Source organism: Panthera onca, chromosome A2 (genome assembly GCF_046562875.1).
Source record: "Panthera onca isolate mPanOnc1 chromosome A2, mPanOnc1 haplotype 2, whole genome shotgun sequence".
Taxonomy (NCBI): Eukaryota; Metazoa; Chordata; class Mammalia; order Carnivora; family Felidae; genus Panthera; species Panthera onca.
The window spans coordinates 32,941,676-32,965,694 of NC_138340.1; the positions used below are offsets into that span (position 1 = coordinate 32,941,676).

Sequence of the window (24,019 nt, forward strand, 5' to 3'; positions counted from 1 at the left end):
AGTCGTGCTCAGAGTCACAGACAGATTTCAAAACTGTGACCTAGCCTGGGTGGGGAAGGAACCTCATTTCTTTGTCTCTACCTCTCCTAGTTGGTTTCAGCACATAAATACCCTAAAATTCCAAAAGGAGGTTCTGCAAGTACTTTTCAATTCTGGGAAGTTGTCTGCAGAGGCTGTGATAAATTCTGCAGACCAGAAGTGCATAATGTAGCTACTGACCCAGCTCACCCAACAGAGATCAGAAATGACAACTCTATAATCACGTGATCTGTGTTCCACACCCAAGCCAACCGTCCCCTACCTCACAGAGGCAGATCACAGAGAGGGTTTCCTTGCCTTGAACATGTGGAATCCCAATGTTCACTGAAAACCTGATAGATGCTACTATTTGAAATTAGGACCCTCTTGTTAAGAAAATGGGCAGTGAGCTTGTCAACAGAATATGGAATGAATGCAAGAGAAAAGTGTGTGTGTGTGTGTGTGTGTGTGTGTGTGTACACGTACACCCACTAACACTACTCTTTACACAGTGGATATGTGCAGGCAAAAATCCAGAGTCCTATCTCCACCTAGAAAGACATATTTGGGTCATTTCTACAGTATATACATTCCTCCCCTGACCTGTACTAAAGGTAAAAAAAAAAATGCCATAGGAGGATTAGAAAGTCCAACAGGTGACAATTAGTTAATAAATAATGAAACTAGTAAACCTAACAATATGTGCTGATCACAGGGACAGATATTAAGACCTTATCATTAGGTTTCCTACAAACACCATGGGAGCTCCTCCTTCAGCCTCTCTTTACAGAAAAGGAAAGCAAAGCTAAGAGAAGGTGAGTAGAGTAGCTTGCCCAAGGCCACACAGCCAGTAAACAGGGGAGCTTGGATAAGAAGCCAGGCAGTCTGATCTGCCCCCACAGACTGTCCCACCATGTTACCAAACCATCTCCCCAAATAATGCCTATGACCATGAGAGATGATACTATGCAGGCATTAACACTTATGTTTTCAATCTTCAACAGCATAGGCAAGTTCCCACAATATTATAGTTACAAGGGAAAAAGTATAGAAACTTCTTTCCTAAAAGTGTCAATATTCGAACTTCCATGGAAGCAGAAAAGATCGTGCCCCCGTGCGCAATTCTGTTATCTCCACCTGGCACCCATGAACAGCAGGGGTCACTCACACATATCAATCACCAGCAAGAGTGATTTAAAGTGGCTCAGCAAATGATTAAGGCACTCATTCTGTGTCTCCAAAACCTAGTTCGGTCTTCTTCAATTACTTTCATATTACCGATCAATTTTTTCTGATAAAGTAAGTTTTAAATTGTTCTATCACACAGGATGAGCCTCCAGCCCTTCCTACCACAGTCACAACAAGGACAACTTATTAAACGTCTTGAAAGATAAGTTCCATTCAGTAGTTATCGACCAATGCTGGCATGTCCATCAGTTACAACAGCAACGTTCCAAACAGGAAGAAAAACAGAGCTAAATTCCATTGGATTACAACTCCAGTCAACCACAATTGATTATTATATAACAAACACAAACAAAATCAAATGAAAACAATAATCTGCTGTTATTAAGTATTTACATTTTCAGTTCCTAAGGCAATCTCAAAAATCTCAGGCTGATGCAGCAATCTAAGGAGAGTTCTGTTCATACTGATGTTAATCATCTATCTAAAAAATATACGATGGCCAATGTTCAATAAACCAAGGCTTTTATGTGCACTTTAGCTGAAACGTGTGCTTTCCACCCTATCCTTCAGTAGATGCATCAGACAGAAGGCAAACTAACTTTAATATTGTTCAAAGCTGAACATAAAACAGCATGGGATATAATTCAATATATTCCAACAGCAAAGATAAAAAAGTTTGGCATTATCTGCTAATGTAAATTATTTCTAGACTGCAAGAGCTAGACAAGTCAAGACTTGGTTTATACACTGATATACACACTCTAAGCTTATATGTCACATATAAGCTCAGCATCTGGTTTTCCAGCCATTCACTCCAGTAACAAAGCCAACAAGTGGCTGGTGACTTACTAACACAAGACTAAGACTATTATTAACTATTTGGTTAATGATGAGAATTACTGTATTGCTATTACTCCTACAAAGTCCCTTCATTAGTTGGTGGGTTTTTATTTTTGTTTTGCTTTGCTTTTTTTGTGTGACCCCTGTAGATAACCGCCCACAGCAAACAATGAAGGAAACGAGGCTGCTGTAGGGTTATAGGAGAGTTCAAGGGACACGGCAAGCATCTATCCCTTAGTCTTTTCCTAATCCTCAAGTTGCAAGACTTCCTAGGACCAATGTGCTGACTCTCATTCCAGTCTCAATTCACTCAGACTTTCTCTTTGTAGACACAACTTATTACAACTCTGCGTGATGCCTGCGAGTCAGACTCGAGGGTTGTAAGATTGACCTTTCACGGGCAAGCTGGAATGAAAATCATAATTGAAGAAGGGCAGACTAAGGAAACGGAAGGATTAAGCAATTCACTGGAGACAAAACCATGCAGGGTAGGTCATGCAGCTGGGAGGGTTTACCTAGTTCACTGTCCAGCTCCTCGGTGTGGACCCCTTCTTCTCCAAAGGAGTAACAGGAATGAGACAGAAAAGAGAGAAAGAAAAATTCAGACACCAACACCAAGAAAGAAAACTTCCCTCAGAAAAACAGCAGCAAACATGTCACTTGGTTTTGTCCTTACCTGCATTGTGGCCTATTTCACTGGCTCAGCTAGTAAACCGGAGACTTCAGTGTAAATCACAAAATGGTAAGAGCTGATATTGGTAACATAATTATATGGCTCATTTCCTTGCATGTCGAAACAGGGTTTGATTGGTTGTAAAAGATGACAAATACCTTTGCGGTTTCAATGTTCTTAAGTGGGAAGTCACTTATTACACACCTCATTTCGGGCAAACAAAGCTGTTACCCCTTCCAATATTAGTCCTTCTAATCCTGCAGTAATGCTCTCATCACTGAGGCAATTATATTCACAGTTAAAGCACTACTGAGCTTAGAGGTAATAATGCTGCCTGAAAAGTGGAAGGTGGGGTCAATTTGAGAATGCAGGGAGTTAGAGATGAGTTATGTCAGGATGCTGCACGTGACGAAAGTGGGCTTGAAGGCCGCCCTGAAATGAGGATGGGAAAGCACTGTTTACTTGGTATGAGATTTCGAAGTCAAACAGCCCAGAAATACTGCACTGACAATGGTCACAGTAAGTCAGGAAGCAAAACCGGTCAGGATCTTCTCCATTCTTGACCCCCTCCTGCTACGAGTAAAACACTGCACTGTAACCGAGAAGAGAGCAGGGGACAGCACACAACAAACCATTTTGTGCAGAAAGTCTCTCCAGCTACAGAACAGGTGGCTGTCCCCTCCACTGTATGCTCCACCAACACAGGGAGGAAGACTTATTTTCACCACTGTGAAATGCTCAGTGCCCAGTACAGTGTTTTGGTACATGGTAGGTACTAAATACTTCTAAATGGATGGACAGATGGACGGACGGATGGATGCATGGATGACTCAATTGCTGACTTTAGTTCCCAACATGGTACTATATACGTTGTGAACTCTTGATTTAAAAGTGATTCTGCTGTCAACATTAAGTTTTGATGCTAGCATCCAATTCATTTCTCCAGTGAGTATTTAATGAGAGACCTACCATGGGCCAGTCATTGGGCAAAGTGACAAATCATACATTCTTTTGGAGAAGGAGACAAATCCCAACCTTCCATAAGTAAAACTTCCATATCTAAAACCTGTGATAATGTGTCTAAAGTAACACACATCACAGAATGACCCAATCATATCTGGGGGCAAGGTCACAGACAGAGTCCCTGACCTGTAACCTGAAGGATATGCCCGATGGAACAAAAAGACTTAAAGTGAAGAATGACTGAAATTTAAGCTCTATGACAGCAGGGCATTTTGATGGTTGTGTCCATTGATACATCTGAAGTTCCTAGGACACAATGGACATATAGGAGGCATTCAGTATCTGTCTGTAAAATGTAAGAGTATTCTAAGAAAGTGCTAGTGGGCATGAAGGGCAGAGTGGACAGGAGCAAGGGTGAGAAAAGCCAGAGGCCAAAGCACTTAGAACTTAGAAACCAGCTGTGGGGAGGGCTGAATATTGCGCGGACAGACAGCCACTGAACAGGGCTCGAGAAGGTGGTCACGGATAACACAATCACACGTTTTAAAAGAGTGCTCTGGGTCTAGTGTAAGGAGAGTAGGCAAGAGTATGGGTGACAGAGGCGTGTGACCTGGACTAGGATGCCACAGGCAACAAAGAAAATCGTGCATGGATTCCAGAGATACCTGAGAGGCAAAGTAAATTCAGAGGGTAGATGGGTTGAAATCAAGGTCAAGTAGTAGGTCAAGGGGGACTCACAGGTATACATGAATTTTACCCTCAACCGAGATAGGGAACACTTACAGAGGACCAGATTTTGGGGGGCAGAGATCCTTAGTTGGGTTTTATTCAGACTGCATTTGAAATCTCTTTCAGACAAAAAGCATTATCAACCAAGCATTTTTAAATATTGGCCTGGAGCTCAAAGGCAAGGTAGAAGGCTTCTAATTGAACTAGATATACAGAAACAACAAATGGAGTTATATACTAAAGATCAAAGTCCCAAGCCAGTTTCTTACTTTTTTGGAGTCAGAAAACAGAGTATATGAAAAATTTTACAATAACTATGAAGCGATATTGTTACAGACCATGTGCATATGGCCTCCAGAGAACAGAAATTGAATACAGGAACAATACTGTGAGCAAAAACACTATTCTTCTTGGTGTCACAACATAAACAACAACACAAGGCAGATTTGTGTTATGTGGCAACAGCAAATGAAGGTGTGGGGACTGATAAATGTCAGAGTGGTAACATCTGGTTATATATTCACACTGTGTATACAGACATACATATAATTTCTACTGGAAAAAGCATATATGAACCCTAAGTTGAAAGGATAAATGGGTAACCTAATGGTATTTGGTATGAATACATACTTGTTCCAAAGGTAATAACATTAACACCAATGACAAGAATTCTAAGAATTAAAAATAACAGTTGACCATTCAATAGCACAGGGGTTGCAGGTACTGACTCTCCACAGTGAAAAAGTCTGTATATAACTTGTGAATTCCCCAAAACTTAACTACAAATAGTCTACTGTTGACTGAAAACTTTACCAATAATATAGTCGATAAGCATTTATTTTGTATAAGTATTTTATACTGTATTCTTACAATAGTACTTAATCTTTTCTTAATGTTTTTGGTATTTCAAGGCTATACATCATCTGCAAGGTGTTCAAATTGTCCGAGATCTCTAAAAATTTTTCTAGTATATTGAAAAAATCTGCATAAAAGTGGACCACTGCAGTTCAATCCTGTGTTGTTCAAGACTGAACTGCAATAGATTCGGTAACAAAATCATTCAGTAATTCTACTCAACAGTTTTACTCCATTAAGTTTCTCCTGGTAAAAGCTATTGGAGTCTTCTATCATCTATAAAATTATAATAACAGGCATTTTTATATGTTCCCAGTATAATTATAATGGAGACCGCACTGAAGAGCCTATGGTGAAAGAAGTCCAAAATGCCTTCAAAATCATCCAGCATCAAATAAAGATTAAATTTTGTTCTCCGAAATTTTATGGTTGAATGTATTTTATGTTCTGATGTTTGAATATTGGTCACTTTCGTATTACACATTAAACATAATACTTGGATAATCAGGACAGTTCGTTATCCCTTAAGCATGTAAAATAATGAGGCTGACTACACGTGTTCCATTCCTTTCAGCCACCAAAATCAGGGAAGCATCTCACTCAGGTCTCCTTAGTCAGAAGGATTTGTATTTCCACTTGGAGTCACTCCCATAAATATGAACACACAATGTTATGCTCATTTCATGGTATCTGCAATCCATGTAGAACAGAAAGATCTAGAAGTACAAGGTTTTTGGCAGCATTATAGTTCACTGGCTTACATTTGCAGGCAAACCTCAAGTTTATGTAATTCTGCCCCATAGGACAAATTAATAAAGTTTCACTATCTTTCAGGAAAATATGTATTCCATAATTATACTACTAATTCAAATGCCAGAAATGAATAATGAGCAGCTAAACAAACCATTTCCCTTTTAATTCGTCCATGTCAAAAAGTAATTTTGGTACAACTTGGGACAGACTTCAGAGTACTGAAAAGGAAACATTTGTTCTAATTTTTTTCATTTTGGAAAAATAATTAGAAATCCCAAAGCCGTGAAATAAACGTTTTAAAATAGTAACTCTCTTAGCCAATTGATTCTTTTTCAAGATTAACAGGCAGAGTAGAGCTAAGGGTAACACCTCGGGCTCTTTCTTGGAAGAATCTACTTTTTAGATAATCAGGATATATTCTAAGTTACACAGAGATTCTCAAGAAGTCACGATCCGCTTTTCCTATGCCAAGTTATGCAATATGTAGAATTCAAGAAAATTTTTTGATTTTTTTTTCCTCTAAGACTTTCCTAATATAGGATTAGGACCCCATAGATGAGTAACCAGAGCACCTTTGGTTTCTATATTCCTAGAGATTTTCTAGAGTTTTCTCCAAGGTCCTGAAGCCAGAGGTTATATTTTCATTGAAATAGTTTGTGTTAAAGTTCTGTTTAAAATGGAGATACTAGTATACATCTGCCTTCATGTGTAAACAAACTGTTCTTTTAAAACAATTCTGATTGCCCTCCAATTCTGATTGCCCTACAGTTTATTTACTAGAAATGAGATGACTTTTTAAAAACTCATTTGTTAAATCCTGGTTGACCTTGCTGTAACTCCTTAAAATTTGCACATGTGAACAGCCTCAAGCACACGTGAACCAAGACCTTGCTAGCCCCTTACCATCATCTTCACACTCTTCCAGAGGCTTCTGCTGCTTGTTCAGGCACCGAGGGTCTAACCAAGATGTTGTTTTCGTGTTATGGCTGAAATCCAGAAACAAAAACAAGAAATGCATTTGAAAAGAGAGAGAGAGAAAAAGCAAAAAGCTCAATGACAACAGAATTACATGTTCTTGAACATTTTCCGTCAACCAGAGCAAAGCTACTTCCCAAAAACAAACTCATCCCAGAAGAGAGCCCGAGTTTGGAATTACAAAAAGCTTGGGAAATGTCCATTGATGGATGAATGGGTAAAGAAGATGTGGTATATACATACAATGCAGTATTACTCGGCAATCAAAAAGAATGAAATCTTGCCATTCACAACTGCCTGGATGGAATTAGAGGGTATTATGCTAAGCGAAATTACTCAGTGAGAGAAAGACAAATACCATAGGACTTCACTCGTATGAGGACTTTAAGATACAAAACAGATGAACATAGGAGAAGAGAAGCAAAAATAATATAGAAACAGAGAGGGGGACAAAACATAAGAGACTCTTAAATACAGAGAACAAACTGAGGGTTGCTGGAGGGACTCCGGGTGGGAGCGGGGATGGGCTAAATGGGTCAGGGGCATTAAGGAATCTACTCCTGAAATCATTGTTGCGCTATATGCTAACTAAAATGGATGTAAATTAAAAAAAAGAAAAGGCTTGGGAAAAGCCTTCAGTAGGCTTTTTACTTATTTAAGGTATAATCATTCTGTTATGGAAAGCTTAAAATGTGATGTCAGTTTTATTTTTGAAAAATGGGTTCCAAATGATACCCCTTGTCTATGCTGTCTCCCCTTATCTAGACTGATTTTAGTCTTCACCTTTACAGAAGAGCAAACTCCAATTTGCTTTCAATTTGTCTGTGACTTAAACCTTGGATGCTGGAATTCACAAAGAAGGCTGCTGTTTCACTCATTACATTACATAAGAACTCCCCCTGACAGCACGAAACTACCTCAATTCACACAATTGGCTCAAAGCTGCTAATACCTATCATTAATCGCAGCATCCTGAATTATGTTGCACACAATAGTGAAGACAACCCAAAATTACCTATCATAAACAAAATCTGGGCCAAAAAACCCCCCACAAAAGCTTGGAGAAGCTAAATGTGTCTGCCTCCCGGAGGGCATCGTCTGACTCCAGGGGAAGTGTTTCAAGAGACACTGAGTGAGGCCTTGAACGTCTGAAGGTGTGCGGGACCAGTGCAAGAGATAGATATTGGCCTTCAACCACGTTAAAAGTGGCACGAGAATGTCTGGAGGAAGTGCCCCGAAGCAGCTCAGGACCCTGGGATGAGGTTCTGCGTGAGCTCCCAGGCCAGTCTATGCAAGCTAAATGGGAGAGGCAAAGAACTACAAGGCCGGTAGTTCAAACTGCAAATCAGAAATGAAAAAAAAGAAAATTTTTTTTTTTAATTTAGGTAGTAACCTAAATTGTTTTTGGAAGTCTGAAGTTTGGGTTGTAAATGCTGAAAAACACTGCCATAGGCATTTTAAATGATTCAAATCTTATTAACTGCTGCAAAAACTTAAGGCTTAAGTGAAAAACAGAATGCGCAAATGTATATACAAATCATCTCAACTGTATTAAAAAGGAAAAAAAAAGAAAGTTAATATAATACAGTAACAACTACTGCCACTAATATGATTGATCTGCTTACAATGACCAGAATCTATTCTTTTTACCTATTCGTTACAATTTATTTCATCGTTATGATAACCTCATGAGGGAAGTATTGATGCATTTTACAGATGAGAAAACTGAGGACAGAAAAATGAGGACATTTGTACAAAGATACTCTGTGGGTACCAAGAAACACTGGCAATCAAACCCAGGGAGTCCAACACTACAACTCATGGTCTGTACTGTTCCTAAACCAGTAATATAGCAATAATGGTCACTGCGGCGATGGAAGATTATGTACAATTTTTTAAAAGCAATTCTGTATTATGAGATAATTATAGATTAACCTGTAGTTATCAGAAAGAACAAAGAGGGATCCTACATGCCCTTTACCCAGATTCCCCCAATGGTAACATCTTATAAAACTATAGTACAATGTCACTATGGAAAACCGACTGATATCCACAAGTCAAGACACAAAACAATTCCAACATCACAAGGATCTCTCATGTTACTCTTTCTTTTAAAAATGTTTATTTACTTGAGAGAGAGAGACAGAGAGAGAGAGAGAAAGAGAGAGAGAGAGAGCAAGCATGAGCCGGGGAGGGGCAGAGAGAGAGGGAGACAGAGAATCCCAAGCAGGCTCTGAGCTGCCAGTGCTGAGCCCGACGTGAAGCTCGATCCCATGAACTGAACCATGAGATCATGACCTGAACTGAAATCACAAGTCAGATGCTTAATGGACTCAGCCACCCAGGCACCCCTCTCATGTTACTCTTTTATAGCCATATCTGGTTCCCTTCTAATCTCTGCCCCTAAAACCCTTTTTAAGTCCTTGGCAACTGCTAATCTCATGTTGTCCACATGTATAGTGCTGTCATTGCAAAAATGCTCTAAAAATGGAATCAGACAGTATGTAATCTTTGAGGACTGCTATTTTTCATTTATTCTCATCAAGGTTGTTGTATATATCAATAATAACTTATTTTTAATGCTGAGTAGTATTCCATGGCATGAATGTACCAGAGTTTAATCACTGAAGGACATCTAGGTTATTTCCAGTTGTTGGTTATTTAGGAGAAATCTACTATAAACATACATGTCCAGGTTTTTCTGTAAATATAAGTGTTCACTTCTTTGGCCAAATGTGCAAGTGCTGAGTCATATGTATGTGTGTGTGTGTGTGTATGTGTGTGTGTGTGTGTGTGTGTATATATATATATATATATATATATATATATATATACATATATATATATATATAATGGAATATTACTCAGCCATCAAAGGGAATGAAATCTTGCCATATGCAACGCCGTGGATGGAACTAGAGGGTATTATGCTAAGCGAAATAAGTCAGTTAGAGAAAGTCAAATACCGTATGATTTCACTTCTATGTGGAATTTAAGAAACAAAACAGATAAGGGAAGGGGGGAAAAAAAGAGAGGGCAGCCATAAAAGACTTCTAACTATAGAGAACAAACTGAGGGTTGCTGGAGGGGAGGTCGGCAGGTCATGTGCTAAATGGGTGATGAGCATTAAGGAGGGCACTTATTGTGATGAGTACTGGGTGTTATACTAAGTGATGAATCATTAACTCTACTCCTAAAACCAGTATTACACTACATGGGAACTAACTAGAATTTAAATACTTATAAAAATAAAATAAAAACTTATTGACAATTTTAAAAAAAGAAACCACCCAACGGCTTTCTAGAACACCATACAATTTTACATGGCCACCAGCAATGATCTAGTTTCTCTGCATCTGTGCCATCATTTACCGTTCTTACTATTTTTTATTTTAGCCATCCTAACAGGTGTGTAATGATGTTTTTCTGCGTTTAATTTGCATCTCCCTCATGGCTAATGATGGTGAACATTTTTTCACGTGCTTCTTTGCCATCTGTATATCCTTTCAGTGAAACGTCTGCAGCTCCTTTTCTCACTGATCTTTTTTTTTTTTTTTTAATGTTACTATTGAGTTTGGAGAGATCTTTATATACTCTAGATAACAGTCCATTTTCAGATATGGGGTTTGCAAACGTTTTCTCCCACTCTGTAGTTTGCTTTTTAAAACATCCTCTTATTCGGGTCTTTTGTGAAGCAAATGTTTTTTTTTTATTTTGATGATGCTGTATTTATCAGTAATTCCTTTTAGGGTTCAATGTTTTTGATGTCAAGTCTTAAAAACTCCTTGTCTGGACCTAGAGCTCAAAAAAAATTTTTTTTCCTGAAAACTTTTATTGCCTTGTGTTTTACCCTTAAGTCTGTGATGAGCTACTGCGAATTAATTTCTTTGTATAAATTATGAGGCTGAGGTTGAGCCTAATTTATTTACCTCTGGCTAAACATTCGCTCCAATAGCACTTCTTTGAAAAGGCTATCTTCTTCCCTGCAGTGAATGGCTTTGGCATCTTTGTTGAAAATCACTTAGACATACTTGTGGGTCTGTTTCTGGGTTTCATTGATCCACGTGCCCATTTCGTCGCCAACACCACACAGCCTCCGTTACTGCGGCTATATAATACGTCTTGATAATGGACAAACTGATTAACTTTATTCTTCTCTTTTAAAACTATTCCAGCTATTTTGGCTCCTTTGCCTTTCTATATAAACTTTGTTTATTCATGTCTAGTGTTGTATTTTTATTTTTGAGAGGGGGGCAGGTGCAGAGAGAAAGGGGGACACAGAGGATCAGAAGGAGGCTCTGTGCTGACAGCAGAGAGCCCGATGTTGGGCTCCAACTCAGAACCGCGAGATCATGACCTGGGCCAAAGTCGGACACTTGACCAACTGAGCCACCCAGGTGCCCCCCTATATAAATTTTAAAATAAACTTGTCTATACTAACAAAAGCCTTCAATGAGATTTTGACAGAATTTTCGCTGAACGTGCATATCCATTTTGGGAAAGCGGACATCTTTACTATATAACTGAGTCTTTCAATCTATGGAAGACATCTCTCCATTTAGACTTTCTTTGATTTCTTTCAACAACATTTTGTAGTCTGCATTATATAACATCCTAGACATATCTTGTTAGATTTATGCTTAAGTGGAGTTTTTTGGGAAGAAAATGTGAATTATATTTTTTCTTGAATTTTGATGTCCATGTGGTCATAAATACAATGATATTTGTATGCTTATCTTTTATCTTGTGATCTTGCTGAACTTACTGATTCTAGAACTTTTTTTTACATTTCTTGTGATTTTGTACTTTCTTATACATTTCTTGAGTATGGTCATGTGATCTGCATAGAGGGACAGTTTTCTTCCTTCTTTTTCAAACTATAGGCCTTTTATTTCCTTTTCCTGACTTACTCTCCTGGCTAGAACTTACAAAACCAGGTTGATTAAGAGTGGTGAGACCTGGGGCGCCTGGGTGGCTCAGTCGGTTGAGCATTTGACTTCGGCTCAGGTCGTGATCTCACGGTTTGTGGGTTCGAGCCCCGTGTCAGGCTCTGCGCTGACAGCTCAGAGCCTGGAGCCTGCTTCAGATTGTGTGTCTCCCTCTCTCTCTGCCCCTGCCCCCCCCCCCCCCACTCACACTCTGTCTCTCTTTCCTTCAAAAATAAGTAAACATTAAAAAAAAAAAAAAAAAAGAGTGGTGAGAGCTAATATCCTTACTTGTTCCCAATCATGCAGGGGAAGTATTGTTTTTGTCTTTTACCACTAAGTGTCATGTTAGCTGTAGGTTTTCTGTAGATATTCTTTATCAAGCCAAGAAAATTCCCCTTGTTCTTGTTTTTTCTGAGAACTTTTATCATGAATGAGTGCTGAATTTTGTCAAAGACTTTGCATTGATAAATATGATGTCGGGTTTTTTCTTTAGTATCTTAATATGGTAGATTGTATTTATGAATTTTCCAAATATTGAACCAGTCTTATATCCTTGGGATAATTCCCACTTGATCATGGTATAAAATTCTTTCTCTGTTATGGAGTATTATTTGCTGATATTTTGGTACAGATTTTTATGTCTATAATCATGAGCTCTTGCTCTGTAGTTTTCTTTTTTTCTTAGACTCTCCTTGTTTGTTTTTGGTAACAACGTAACAACAGTCTCATAAACATAATTGGTAAGTGTTCCTCTACTTCTGTTTTCACCAAGAGACTGTATAGAAATTTAATTCTTGGAGCGGTTCTCCAGTGAAACCATCTGGGCCTGGAGATTTCTTTTTCATGAGTTTTTAAACGACAAATTCATTTTCCTTAGTCATTATGGAGCTATTTAAATTATCTATTTCATACAGACGAGTTGTGGTAGTTCGTGCTTCTCATGAAATTGGTCCATTTTATCTAAGTTGTCAACTTTAGTGTGTAGGTTTGTTGGCAACATTCTCTGATTACCTTTTAATGTCTTCAGGGTCTGCGGTGATTCCCTGTTTGATTCCTAATGCTGGTAATTTGTGTCTTCTCTAATCTTTTTCTTTGTCACTTTCACTTGGCTATTGTTCACTGAACAGCAGACCTTCAACTTCAATTTGAATATAACAGATTTACTTATATTTTTATTTATTTTATAGCTTAATTGGCCACTTTGTGGTTGTTTTTTCTTTTTTTTGTCTTAGGTTTTTTTTTTTTTTTTTAAGTGGGATATAAACCATGGTAAATCTTAACAGAGAATCTTAATAATAGAGCCAAAGTGTAGCATTTTAAAAACTGACTATTATTGTGGCACACAGATGGCTCATTTGGTTAAGTGTCTCACTCTTCATTTCGACTCAGGTCATGATCTCATGATTCATGACATCAAGCTCCGTGTCAGGCTCTGTGCTGATCGCGTTAAATAAACATTAAAAAACAAATTTAGTGGGGCACCTGAGCAGCTCAGTTAGTTAAGCGTCTGATTTTGGCTCAGGTCAGGACCTCACGGTTTGTGAGTTCGAGACCCACGTCAGACTCTGTGCTGACAGCTCAGAGCCTGGAGACTACTTTGTATTCTGTGTCTCACTCTTTCTTTGCCCCTCCTCCATTCACAGTCTGTCTCTCTCTCTCTCTCTCAAAAATAAAAACACATTAAAAAGAATTTTAAAACAAATTTTAAAAAGTTGACCATTATTGGAGAAAAAATGCTATTACCTGAGATTCTTAGAATAATTTCAATTGTTTGTATATTTTTCCATTTTTAGTAAACCACTTATTAAATGCTTAATTTTAAAAACATTTTTTTAAAAGTTGATTTATTGAGAGACAAAGAGAGACAGAGTATGAGCAGGGGAGGAGCAGAGAGAGTAGGAGACACAGAATCCAAGCAGGCTCCAGGCTCTGAGCTGTCAGCACAGAGCCCAACACGGGGCTTGAACCCACAAAGTGCGAGATCATGACCTGAGCCAAAGTTGGACGCTTAACTGACTGAGCCACCCAGGCTCCCCTTAAATGTTTAACTTTTAGTAATATCTTATATATACATATACATATATATGTATATATGTATATGCATATGTATACACACATAGATATATGTAAGTTTTATAATTTTGAAAGATTTTTCACATCTGTATAGTGTAATCCACCCTTTATTCACAGAAGCTAAGCTGTAAGCTCTCCAGCGGATGACTGAAACTGTAGATTTATAGTACCAAATCCTAAATATACTATGTCTTCTCCTATACATACATACCTATGATGAGGTTTAATTTATTAAATTAGGCACAGTAAGAAATTAACAATAGCTAATTAAAAAGAACAATTATAACAATATCTTATAAGAAAATTTACGTGAATGTGGCCTCTCTCTCTCAAAGTACATTATTGTACTGTACTCACCCTTCTTCTTGTGGTGACGTGAGATGATAAAATGCCTATGTGATGAGATGAAATGAGGAGAGTGACATAAGCACTGTGACGTAGCATGAGGCCACTAGTGACCTTCTGACAATGTGTCAGGAGGATCATCTGTTTCCAGAACACAGTTGACCATGAGTGGCTAAAACTGTGCCACGTGAGACTGCAGGGTAGGGACTGGGGGAGGGAGACTACCATATTCTCAAATTTCAATCCATGTAATTGCACCGTGTTAAAAAAAAAAAAAATCAACTTAGAATGGATCATACACCTAAATGGAAAATGTAAGCAATAAAACTTCTAAAACAAAGATGGCAGACAAGGACAGCTTTATAACTTTGATTTAGGCAAAAACTTCTCAGCCAGCACACTAAAAGCACAGCCCAGGAAAGAAAAACATTGATAAATCAGACTTCCTCAAAATTAAGAACTTGGGGCTCTTCAAAAGACACAGTCAAGACAATGAAAAGTCAGACTTGGAAAAAATGTTCACAAACCACAAAGATGTTAAAGGAATTGTATTCAGAATGTATGAAGAACTCTTAAAACGCAACTGAAAAACAAAACAAAACAAAACAAAACAAAACAACAAAAAACCCTAAAGCCCTTGCAACCCAATTAAAAAAAAGTAACCAAAGAATTTACTGAATGGCTCCATATGTTCTTTATATATTACGCCCTAATTTATATATACACCAGAATATGGTTGTTTCACTCTTGAGGGAAATTATTAACTTAAGCTTCTTCAAGATCCTCAGACTCAATGATTGGAAGGCTGTGCTGATTGCTTTTTGGCACAAAGCCTGTGAAACTATATGAAAAAATACCATCAGTGCAAAATCAGTCCTTTCAGATATTAATTTACAACCGTAGCCACTAGGGGGCGAGAAGGAAGAGTGACGACATAAAGGGACAGCTTCAGAGAGGACGAAGGGTATACTTTACTCTATAAAATAGACTTCTCCATTTTCGGTGTACGCCATCTCCCAGTTCTCGGGTAGAGGACCTAAATTATCCTCTGCACAAAGAGGTAGGTATTGAGGGAACTTCTGAGAAGCGTCCGTGATGGGAGCGGCGACGATGTTACTATTCACAGGCGGTAACGCTGTTTCTTGGAGAGTGTGCTCTTCCTGGGCACCAGAATCGGCTGTCAAATTGCAGAGAGAGGAGGAGAGAGAGACAGAGAGAGAAAAATTCATCAATCATACCTCAAAACAAGGTGTTCACTACTGTCTGCATCTATATTCTTAAAAGCCCTCGCTCTTTCCCAACTGCTGGCCATCAACTCTATTGTTTTATTTCGACGGAAGTTCTCTTAATAGAAAACATCAAAATGACAGACCACATTTATCGCACTTAAAAAGAAAGAAGAGAAAGACAGGCTCAAATAACACTGCTCAAAACCTTGGAAATGCCAAAGAAGAAACAAATTCAGAACTAAAACCCTAACGTCTCTTATACCAATAGGGGCATCAAAACACAGACTGAGCCACACTCTCACTCCTAGGTGTCATTTGGTTTCATGACTCAGAGGGCCTTGGACAGCAAGAAGAAAACACAGATAGGGTGGCATCATTCTCCATTTTTGTAACAATTATTTAGAACATTTTTGGTAGACAGTGGCAAAGATCAAAAACCGGCACATCAAGCTGGCAAGTATATAAAACTTTAGAGCATAGACACAGCTATCCCAGTGAGTCAGATTCTAGCTTCTTTTGGAAAAGTAAGCGAATGTTCTTGCAAAAAACAAGACAGTTCCCCCCAGAACAGTATCATGTGGGTGGACTAATTTGACTTGGGTTTTAAAAGAAGACTCGAAGTACATGAATCTCCTTGCGTTCTTATTAACTGGAAACATCAAGAGATGATGTCATCAACGTATCTACAAATGGCGCTGCTGACATTCTGGCTGAATTTTTATGAGGATGTTAAACGTCAGTCTCCACGGGGCTTTAAAACATAAGAATCAGGAGTTGTGGTTATTTTCCACCTCCCACAGTAATTCTCCTGTAGACACTTACGATTTCTGAAAGCAGACTGAGGAATAATGAAAGGCCGTTTTCAAATCTTTCTCTCATGACTCGCTCCCAATGATGCACAAGAGAATGAAGCTAATTCAGAAGTTGGATGGAGGGCACATGGAGCCTATTAAACAACCACTTCCACCAAAAATCTGCCACCACTGAGGAGGACGCCTGTGGTCTTTCCCTGCAATTCATCTCTACCCTCTTTCTCTTGAACCAGCTCTCAGACTTCCCTTTGGAAATCCAACCCATCAAAGTTCTTGTGGTCCAGGTGGGGACTGACTTAAACCCACACCTAGCTCATGTGGTATGCCCAAGTCACAGGGCTATCACTCTTGCCTTTCTTATTGGGTCAGGTGCCTGATCCAAAGCAAATGAATGTCAGGCATACAAGCGTTTGCTGGAATTATCTTCTTGATGCTGAAATTATTAAGCTGACAGATTCTCATGCTGTAGGTGCTCGTGGCCATCTTGACACAGGTTGGCAAGACCTGACTTAGAATTAAGTGTACAAAGCGGACAGCAGAAATGAAAGAGAAAGCTGCCTAATGTTTCTGCCTGAGCCACTGATTCCATGTACTCCTGGCCTCTTCAGTTGCTTGATCCTCTAAATTCTTGCTTAAGCCAATTTGAGTTGGTTTCACAATTTGTATCCATGAGTGCAGGTTAATAAAAGAACTAGAATTTTTAAGGAGAAAAAAGGAAATGAAGCCAACAGGGAAGAAACAATTTGAAATTACAAATTGACAGAAAATAAATTCGAAACTTGGCAAGATTTAAAAGAGTCGCCCTTAAGTCTCTAGGAGCCAACGTATATTCATTTTTGGTATTTTATGTTTTTATTTTCGAGAGAGAGAGACAGAATGCGAGCAGGGGAGGAGTAGAGAGAGAGGGAGACGGAATCCGAAGCAACTCCAGGCTCCGAGCTGTCAGCACAGAGCCCAACGCGGGGCTCGAACTCACGGACCGCAAGATCATGACCTGAGCCGAAGTCGGACTCCCAACCGACTGAGCCACCCAGGCGCCCCTTTTCTGGTATTTTTAGAATGTACACTTCCTCCATGGATGTGTACATAGCAATCACCCGGAAAGATGGTGAAAATGCAGATTCTGACTCCTTACTATAGAGAATAGACTTGGGGGATCGTTCCAAAATGTGCATTTTTAAACCACCCAGTGATGGAGATTCAGATACAAGAATCATACTTGGAGGACAGAGATAAAGAGCTCTCAAAAGACTCACTAGAAATTTCACCTTCTGGGAGGGATTCTGTCTTGCTGCTGATGGGCCAGAGTCCAAACTCCTATGTCTGCAGTGCCAGCTGAGGCACAAATAATGTCTAGATGGAGCATTGCGGAGGGTGCAGCCTTTCTGATGGGGGCAAGGAATTCTGTGTGCCATATCACCGTCCTGAGGAAGAGTGGACTCAGTATTTCCAGATTTGTTTTTAATGTTTATTTATTTTTGAGAGAGAGACAGAGACAGAGACAGATCATGAGTAGTGGAGGGGCAGAGAGAGAGGGAGACATAGAATCTGAAACAGGCTCCAGGCTCTGAGCTGTCAGCACAGAGCCCGACACGGGGCTTGAACTCACGAGATCCTGACCAGAGCAGAAGTCAGATGAGCTACCCAGGTGGCCCCTCCAGATCTGTTTTTTAAAGAGAAGGTGGGAATCTGTATTTTTATGCAAAACGTTCCCAATACTTCAATCACAATTCCTTTAAAAAAAAATAGTGAAGGGGCGCCTGGGTGGCGCAGTCGGTTAAGCGTCCGACTTCAGCCAGGTCACGATCTCGCGGTCCGTGAGTTCGAGCCCCGCGTCAGGCTCTGGGCTGATGGCTCGGAGCCTGGAGCCTGTTTCCGACTCTGTGTCTCCCTCTCTCTCTGCCCCTCCCCCGTTCATGCTCTGTCTCTCTCTGTCCCAAAAATAAATAAAAAACGTTGAAAAAAAAAAAAATAGTGAAGCAATATGGCACAAGCAAAAAAAAAAAAAAAAAAAAAAAAAAAAACCAACAAAAACAAAAACAGAAAGAGAACAAATACTGATTACAAGCACTGACTTAGAAGCCAGACTGCCTAACTTTGAATCCTGGCCTCACCTTTTACTAATTTGGGCAACACACTTAACCTCTGAAAGCCCTGGTTTCCTCATCTATAAAATGGGGATAATGGTACCAACCTCACTGGGTTGTGGGGAGGAATGCATGAATTTAGTAAAGCAGCCGGTGCAGTGTATAGGATACAGCTAACAGTATTTGTTAGCTGCTATCATCCTCAGTTTCTTCATCAAAGTTATTATGATTAACCTTTGTCTTCAGGTCAGCTTGGGCCCTCAGGATGGATGTGACATCAGACCACAGTCCAGATCACAGAGTTTGCCCGTTTCTAGCTGTGTGACTTCAGAACAGACGGACTGCCTTTCTGAGCAACTGATTCCTCAACTGTAAGGTGAAAACAAAATGCACATGCCAGAAGAACTGAAGGACTGAGGACACGTAAAATGCCTGCCAAAGGGCCTGGCACTCAGCGTGGGCCTGACGGGTCCTCTGGGACTGGGACCAGCTTCTAGAAAGGCAAATGTCCAAAGTCAGTGATCATCTTTTAACATGGTATTTAAGGGCTAGAGAAGTCCTAGGACAATGGATGACATTCAATAATTTTATGTAAGAATTTTAATCAACCCATTTTAACAGAAGCTGGATGTAACAAAAAAAAGGGGGCAGTGGCAACAGGCTGGACATAAACATTAAAGGATTCGGTTAAACTCTCAATGTAATTTATGTAAAAAGCAAAGTCCTGCCAGCGTTCCAAAACCTTGACTATGGGAAGGGAATGTTAGCTCACTGGCAAAATATCTAAGCAACTATAATTTCCTAAAGAAAAATTAAAATTCCTCTAGCAACTAGACCTTATTGTAAAGTATCCAAATATTTTTCATTTTGTATATTGTACACGTCTTCTTTAAACACATGCTTGATTGAGGTATGACTGACATACAAAAAGCCATCGATATTTTTTATTAAAAATATTTCAGCTTCACCGAGGTACAGTGACAAAATTGTAAGATATTTAAAGTGCACATGATGATGACTTCATACTGTCAAAGGATTCCTCCCATCTAATTGATGAACAAAAACAAAGCTACAGATGTTTAATGTGAGCAACTTGACGTGTTTGGCTTTCTGTGTCTTCTTTCCAGTTCAATAGAACCTCAAACAATCTCATTCTTTTAAAGAAAATGCAAAGTCCAAAAATGAGAGGCTGGAAAAAAGTACAGACTTAAAAATTAATAGTCCTAATCATGGCTTTGACCTTGACATGTGCCCTGATTTCAGAACATCTTTCAATGGATTCACCGAACATTTAGAAGCATTGCTGTCACTCTCTTATGAAAGGTTGCCAATGGATCCCAACGGGATAGGTAGAAGGGACTGTTGGAACACAGACCGGATGGGCAACGAGGAAGCCCGGTTCTCCCACTGTCTAGAGTGAGGGAACATGCACTTTTCCTTGGTGATCTCATCTGCAAAATGGGGGAGGTAATACCTATGTTGCTTATCTCTAAAGATTTCCAGGTGGTTCATAGGATACATGTGAAAAGGACTTGTAAACCATAAATAACATCGATAACTTTTTCATTCGTAGTAAATAGGAAGCTTCCAAGCATTTAACATACACATACACATACTTGGGGGCTTTTGAGGGTAACTTTGAGAATATAAACTCATGTCAAAAATACACTTCCGGAGCCTATATTGCATTATGTACTTTGAGATTATGTGCATCCTTGACTGGGTACATAACTAATAAACCTGATTGAAAACACAAATAGCACACTGGATGAGCATGTAGGCTCTGGAGTCAGCTTGAAATGACAGCTCTGACACTCACTGGTTTTGTGAACTTGGACAAGCTATTAGACCTCTCTAGCATATGGGTAAAGAGCTTAGCAAAATGCCTGCCACATAGCAATGGAGAAACATTAGCTCTTAGAGTAATATTATCTCTTGACAGTCCAAAGCAATGCTTTATCATTGCCTACTAATGGAAAAGAAGCATCAGCAACCTCATGTTCAATAACAGGGGGGCTGGTGGGAGAAAAAAAAGGCTTCAAAACACAATTAAATATCTTGATGTCTCTTACAGGAGGTTAATGGATAAACTAGCTACTTTTTAGTTGTGGTGGCTTGTTACATATTTTCCAAGCTGTACGAAACAAAGTAGTTATACAAATGCGCTTTTTAAAATTTTTTATTTGTATAAATGTGTGTGCTTGGCTCATAACTCTACCTTCATGAAGCACACATAGCATTCATTTTCAAGGGCTCCTTCAGGTCCATAGTTTGGGCACAGTTTGTAGAAGAATGTTTTGTGTTCAACAGTCAGTACTGTGGGGAGTATCTGGGGTGACTGTTCACTGCTCAGCTCCTGCCTCAGTCACAGACGGTGGCAGGGATTGTGGCCACCTCCCCAGGATGCTTCTGACCATGTATTTCCTGCCTTTGCCTGCAGACATTCCCAATATCACTTAGGCATGCTATTTAGACATCTTGTGCCTCTTTCCAAAGCCACAGAGCAGAAATCTGCTAAGATAATAACAACAGCATGCGAATTAAAAATATCCTGGTCAATATTTTTAATAGCTCCATAGTGTTTCCGTATTTGGATATGACACTCATTCCTTTATCACAACTCTCGCAACCCAGAGCCAAGACCTCATTATGTTACTGTCACTCTGGGCTCCAAGTGGCTGGTGGATTGCTACTTAAAGTGGTTTAGAGAGCAAAATGCTTTGACATAGCTAGTTTGATACACATATCATAGACACAGAGATACACACAGTGTCAATTATTTGAAAGAATTTATATGAGTTAGGGTATGACAGGCTGTCAGCTGTCATAGTTACAGCTCGGTAAGTGAGGAGGCATTTACTCAACACACTGAGGATACCCATCACATGTACATCTGAACATCACTTCTCTATGCATCCTACCAGCTTTCTGGGGGTTAGGACAGGAAGCTGCAGAAGACGTTCAAGTGTCACTTGGCTTTTGTGCGTGTGCGTGTGCGTGTGCGCGCACGGAATGAATGATCAGACTGAATACAGCAATGATGACCTGGGCCCAAAAGTTTTTCTTCGATGCCAGGATTTCAAGCGAAGATTGAATGGAGTCAGAATTTCTGAGGCATGTTTTCTAAGAGACAAAGGTTCCTAGTAGTTAGACATAGGAAGTGTATTAAAACCAACTGTCAACAATTCCTACTTTGTTCTTGCTTTATACCAAGAAATTACTTAATAAATAGAGGAGAGACAAGGACACTCATGTCTCCTGGGGACCGTCTTCCACCTGGCAGGAGTGTTTCACTGCATATCACTCCCCAGGTCTTCTTTTTGTGTCTGGAAATATGTTTTGGGTTATGTCATGATGTGCTATCCTTATTTGTTGAAAGATCAAGACATTATAATGTCAGTTACTTTTAAAAAGAAATATTTTAACTTTTTTTCAAAACTGGCTTTCATATCAGCAAGGACTACTAAATATGAATCAGATATTTCTACGTGAACGAAATGAACTGATTTAAATAAATGCCTATGTAATAAAAGATGGCAAATTTCTCCTAGCTGGAACAATAGTAGGTCAGCCCTTGGCCTAATCCATTCTAATTGGAAAATGAAAATTTTTGTGGACTCAAAATCTTAGAGCTAGAAGGGGGAACTTAGATATGATTTAACCTTAACCATTTTACAGATGAGGAAAGTTAGAAATTACGTTCATAGTAAGACAACTACTGAGAACCAAGAAACCAGGATAACAAATTAGGTCTCTTCTTCATCTAATGCTTCTTGCAGAAGGATTGGGTTACTGGTGTGACAATAAAGCCATCAAAAATTGTTTTAATTGTCATCTTGAAGAATTTCAGGCTTCTGAGCTTAATGAGAAAACGTCATGGGAATGCAAGCGGGTGCAGCCATTCTAGAAAACAGTATGGAGGTTCCTCAAAAAACTAAAAATAGAACTACCCTACGACCCAGCAATGGCACTACTAGGTATTTATCCAAGGGATACAGGTGTGCTGTTTCAAAGGGACACACGCACCCCCATGTTTACAGCAGCACTATCAACAATAGCCAAAGTATGGAAAGAGCCCAAATGTCCATCGATGGGTGAATGGATAAAGAAGATGTGGTGTATACATACAATGGAGTATTACTCGGCAATCAAAAAGAATGAAATCTTGCCATTTGCACCTACATGGATGGAACTGGAGGGTACTACGCTAAGTGAAATTAGTCAGAGAAAGACAAAATTCATATGACTTCACTCATATGAGGACTTTAAAAGACAAGACAGATGAACATAAGGGAAGGGAAACAAAAATAATATAAAAACAGGGAGGGGGACAAAGCAGAAGAGACTCACAAATATGGAGAACAAACAGAGGGTTACTGGAGGGGTTGTGGGTGGGGGATGGGCTAAATGGGTAAGGGGCACTAAGGAATCTATTCCTGGGAAATCACTGTTGCACTATATGCTAACTAATTTGGATGTAAATTAAAAAAAAAAATAAAAAATAAAACAAATCAATAAAAAAAAAGAAAATGTCAAAGAGGCCTATATAGGCTGTAGAAAGCATTGAACAAACACATTTTCTTAAATATTCTATTAGATTTGCTAACACGAGAAGGAAAATAGGGAGCTTAACTAATTTCCCCATTATTGGGAAGGAGTCTACTCAAGTAAGGACTGTAGTGTGATGATGTCAAGAAAGGTCACCAAGAGAGAGAAACACCTCATATGCTGCAGATAGATAACTGCTCCATAGCTATACTCTAAAATATCGAAGAAATTACTTTTTAAGTACAGAAAGAACAGAAGAAACAAGGTGTTCTTCAAAGTCACAATATTATAAACAGGAGTGACTCACGTCTTGTGCAGGTGCTCCATCCTGAGTTACTGTATAAAGTCAAACCTCCATAAAGTGAAAAACATTTGTGATCCATTCTTGGTCACTACACTAACCCGAGAAATAAACACCATAGCCTCTGTGAATGGTGCTCCCAGGAAGTGGGTGCTACCCAACCAGTCTAGTCTTACCTAGAGGCCTTGTCCTTGAAGATCCCCTCATAAAATACAACGTATCTAAGCTTGGGGGTACGTAGCCTTGAATGTACATATAAATGTACAACGCAATGAGTAATATATGTTATATAATATAGAATGCATATGCAAGACAGAAATGAGTATTTATTAGCTTTCCATGTTTCTCCATTTGGGGGCGGACAGAAAAATTGGCATAAGCTAACTGAATACATTATAGAGTTCCACTGGAATCTGTACTTGCAAAGTATGAGAGAAAAGGTTGCTATTAGCCTTCTATCAGCATCAATGAATATTAAACCGGTAAACAAATTATCTTATTTGTCTTTATAAGCAATCAGTCGTAATTATGGAATAGTGTCATGGCCAAGAAATAAATGAACAAAATACAAATATTCTTAAGACCTATCGTTTTGAAGAGAAGGAAATAATGCTGAATATTCTAGATTCCCTTCTACAGACATTTCATTCTAGCCCCTTTAAGATATTTGGGTGATGTTAACATGGTCTTGCAAAGAAGCAT

General features: G+C 39.1%; 1 protein-coding gene across 16 annotated transcripts in view; it reads right to left on the reverse strand.

Annotated features, from left to right (window-relative positions):
* Positions 1–24,019, reverse strand: part of MAGI1 (membrane associated guanylate kinase, WW and PDZ domain containing 1) — a 632,114-nt gene that overhangs the window by 89,776 nt on the left and 518,319 nt on the right. For 8 of the 16 annotated variants that reach the window (XM_060633711.3, XM_060633704.3, XM_060633703.3 and 5 more), the window contains exons 5-7: positions 15,316–15,517; positions 6,923–7,005; positions 2,562–2,600 (exon numbers count right to left, since the gene is read on the reverse strand). In XM_060633711.3, the coding sequence (XP_060489694.2) occupies positions 2,562–2,600; positions 6,923–7,005; positions 15,316–15,517 (324 nt within the window). The remainder of the gene's footprint in view (positions 1–2,561; positions 2,601–6,922; positions 7,006–15,315; positions 15,518–24,019) is intronic. The other 8 variants (XM_081794967.1, XM_060633702.3, XM_060633716.3 and 5 more) reach the window with 2 other exon arrangements.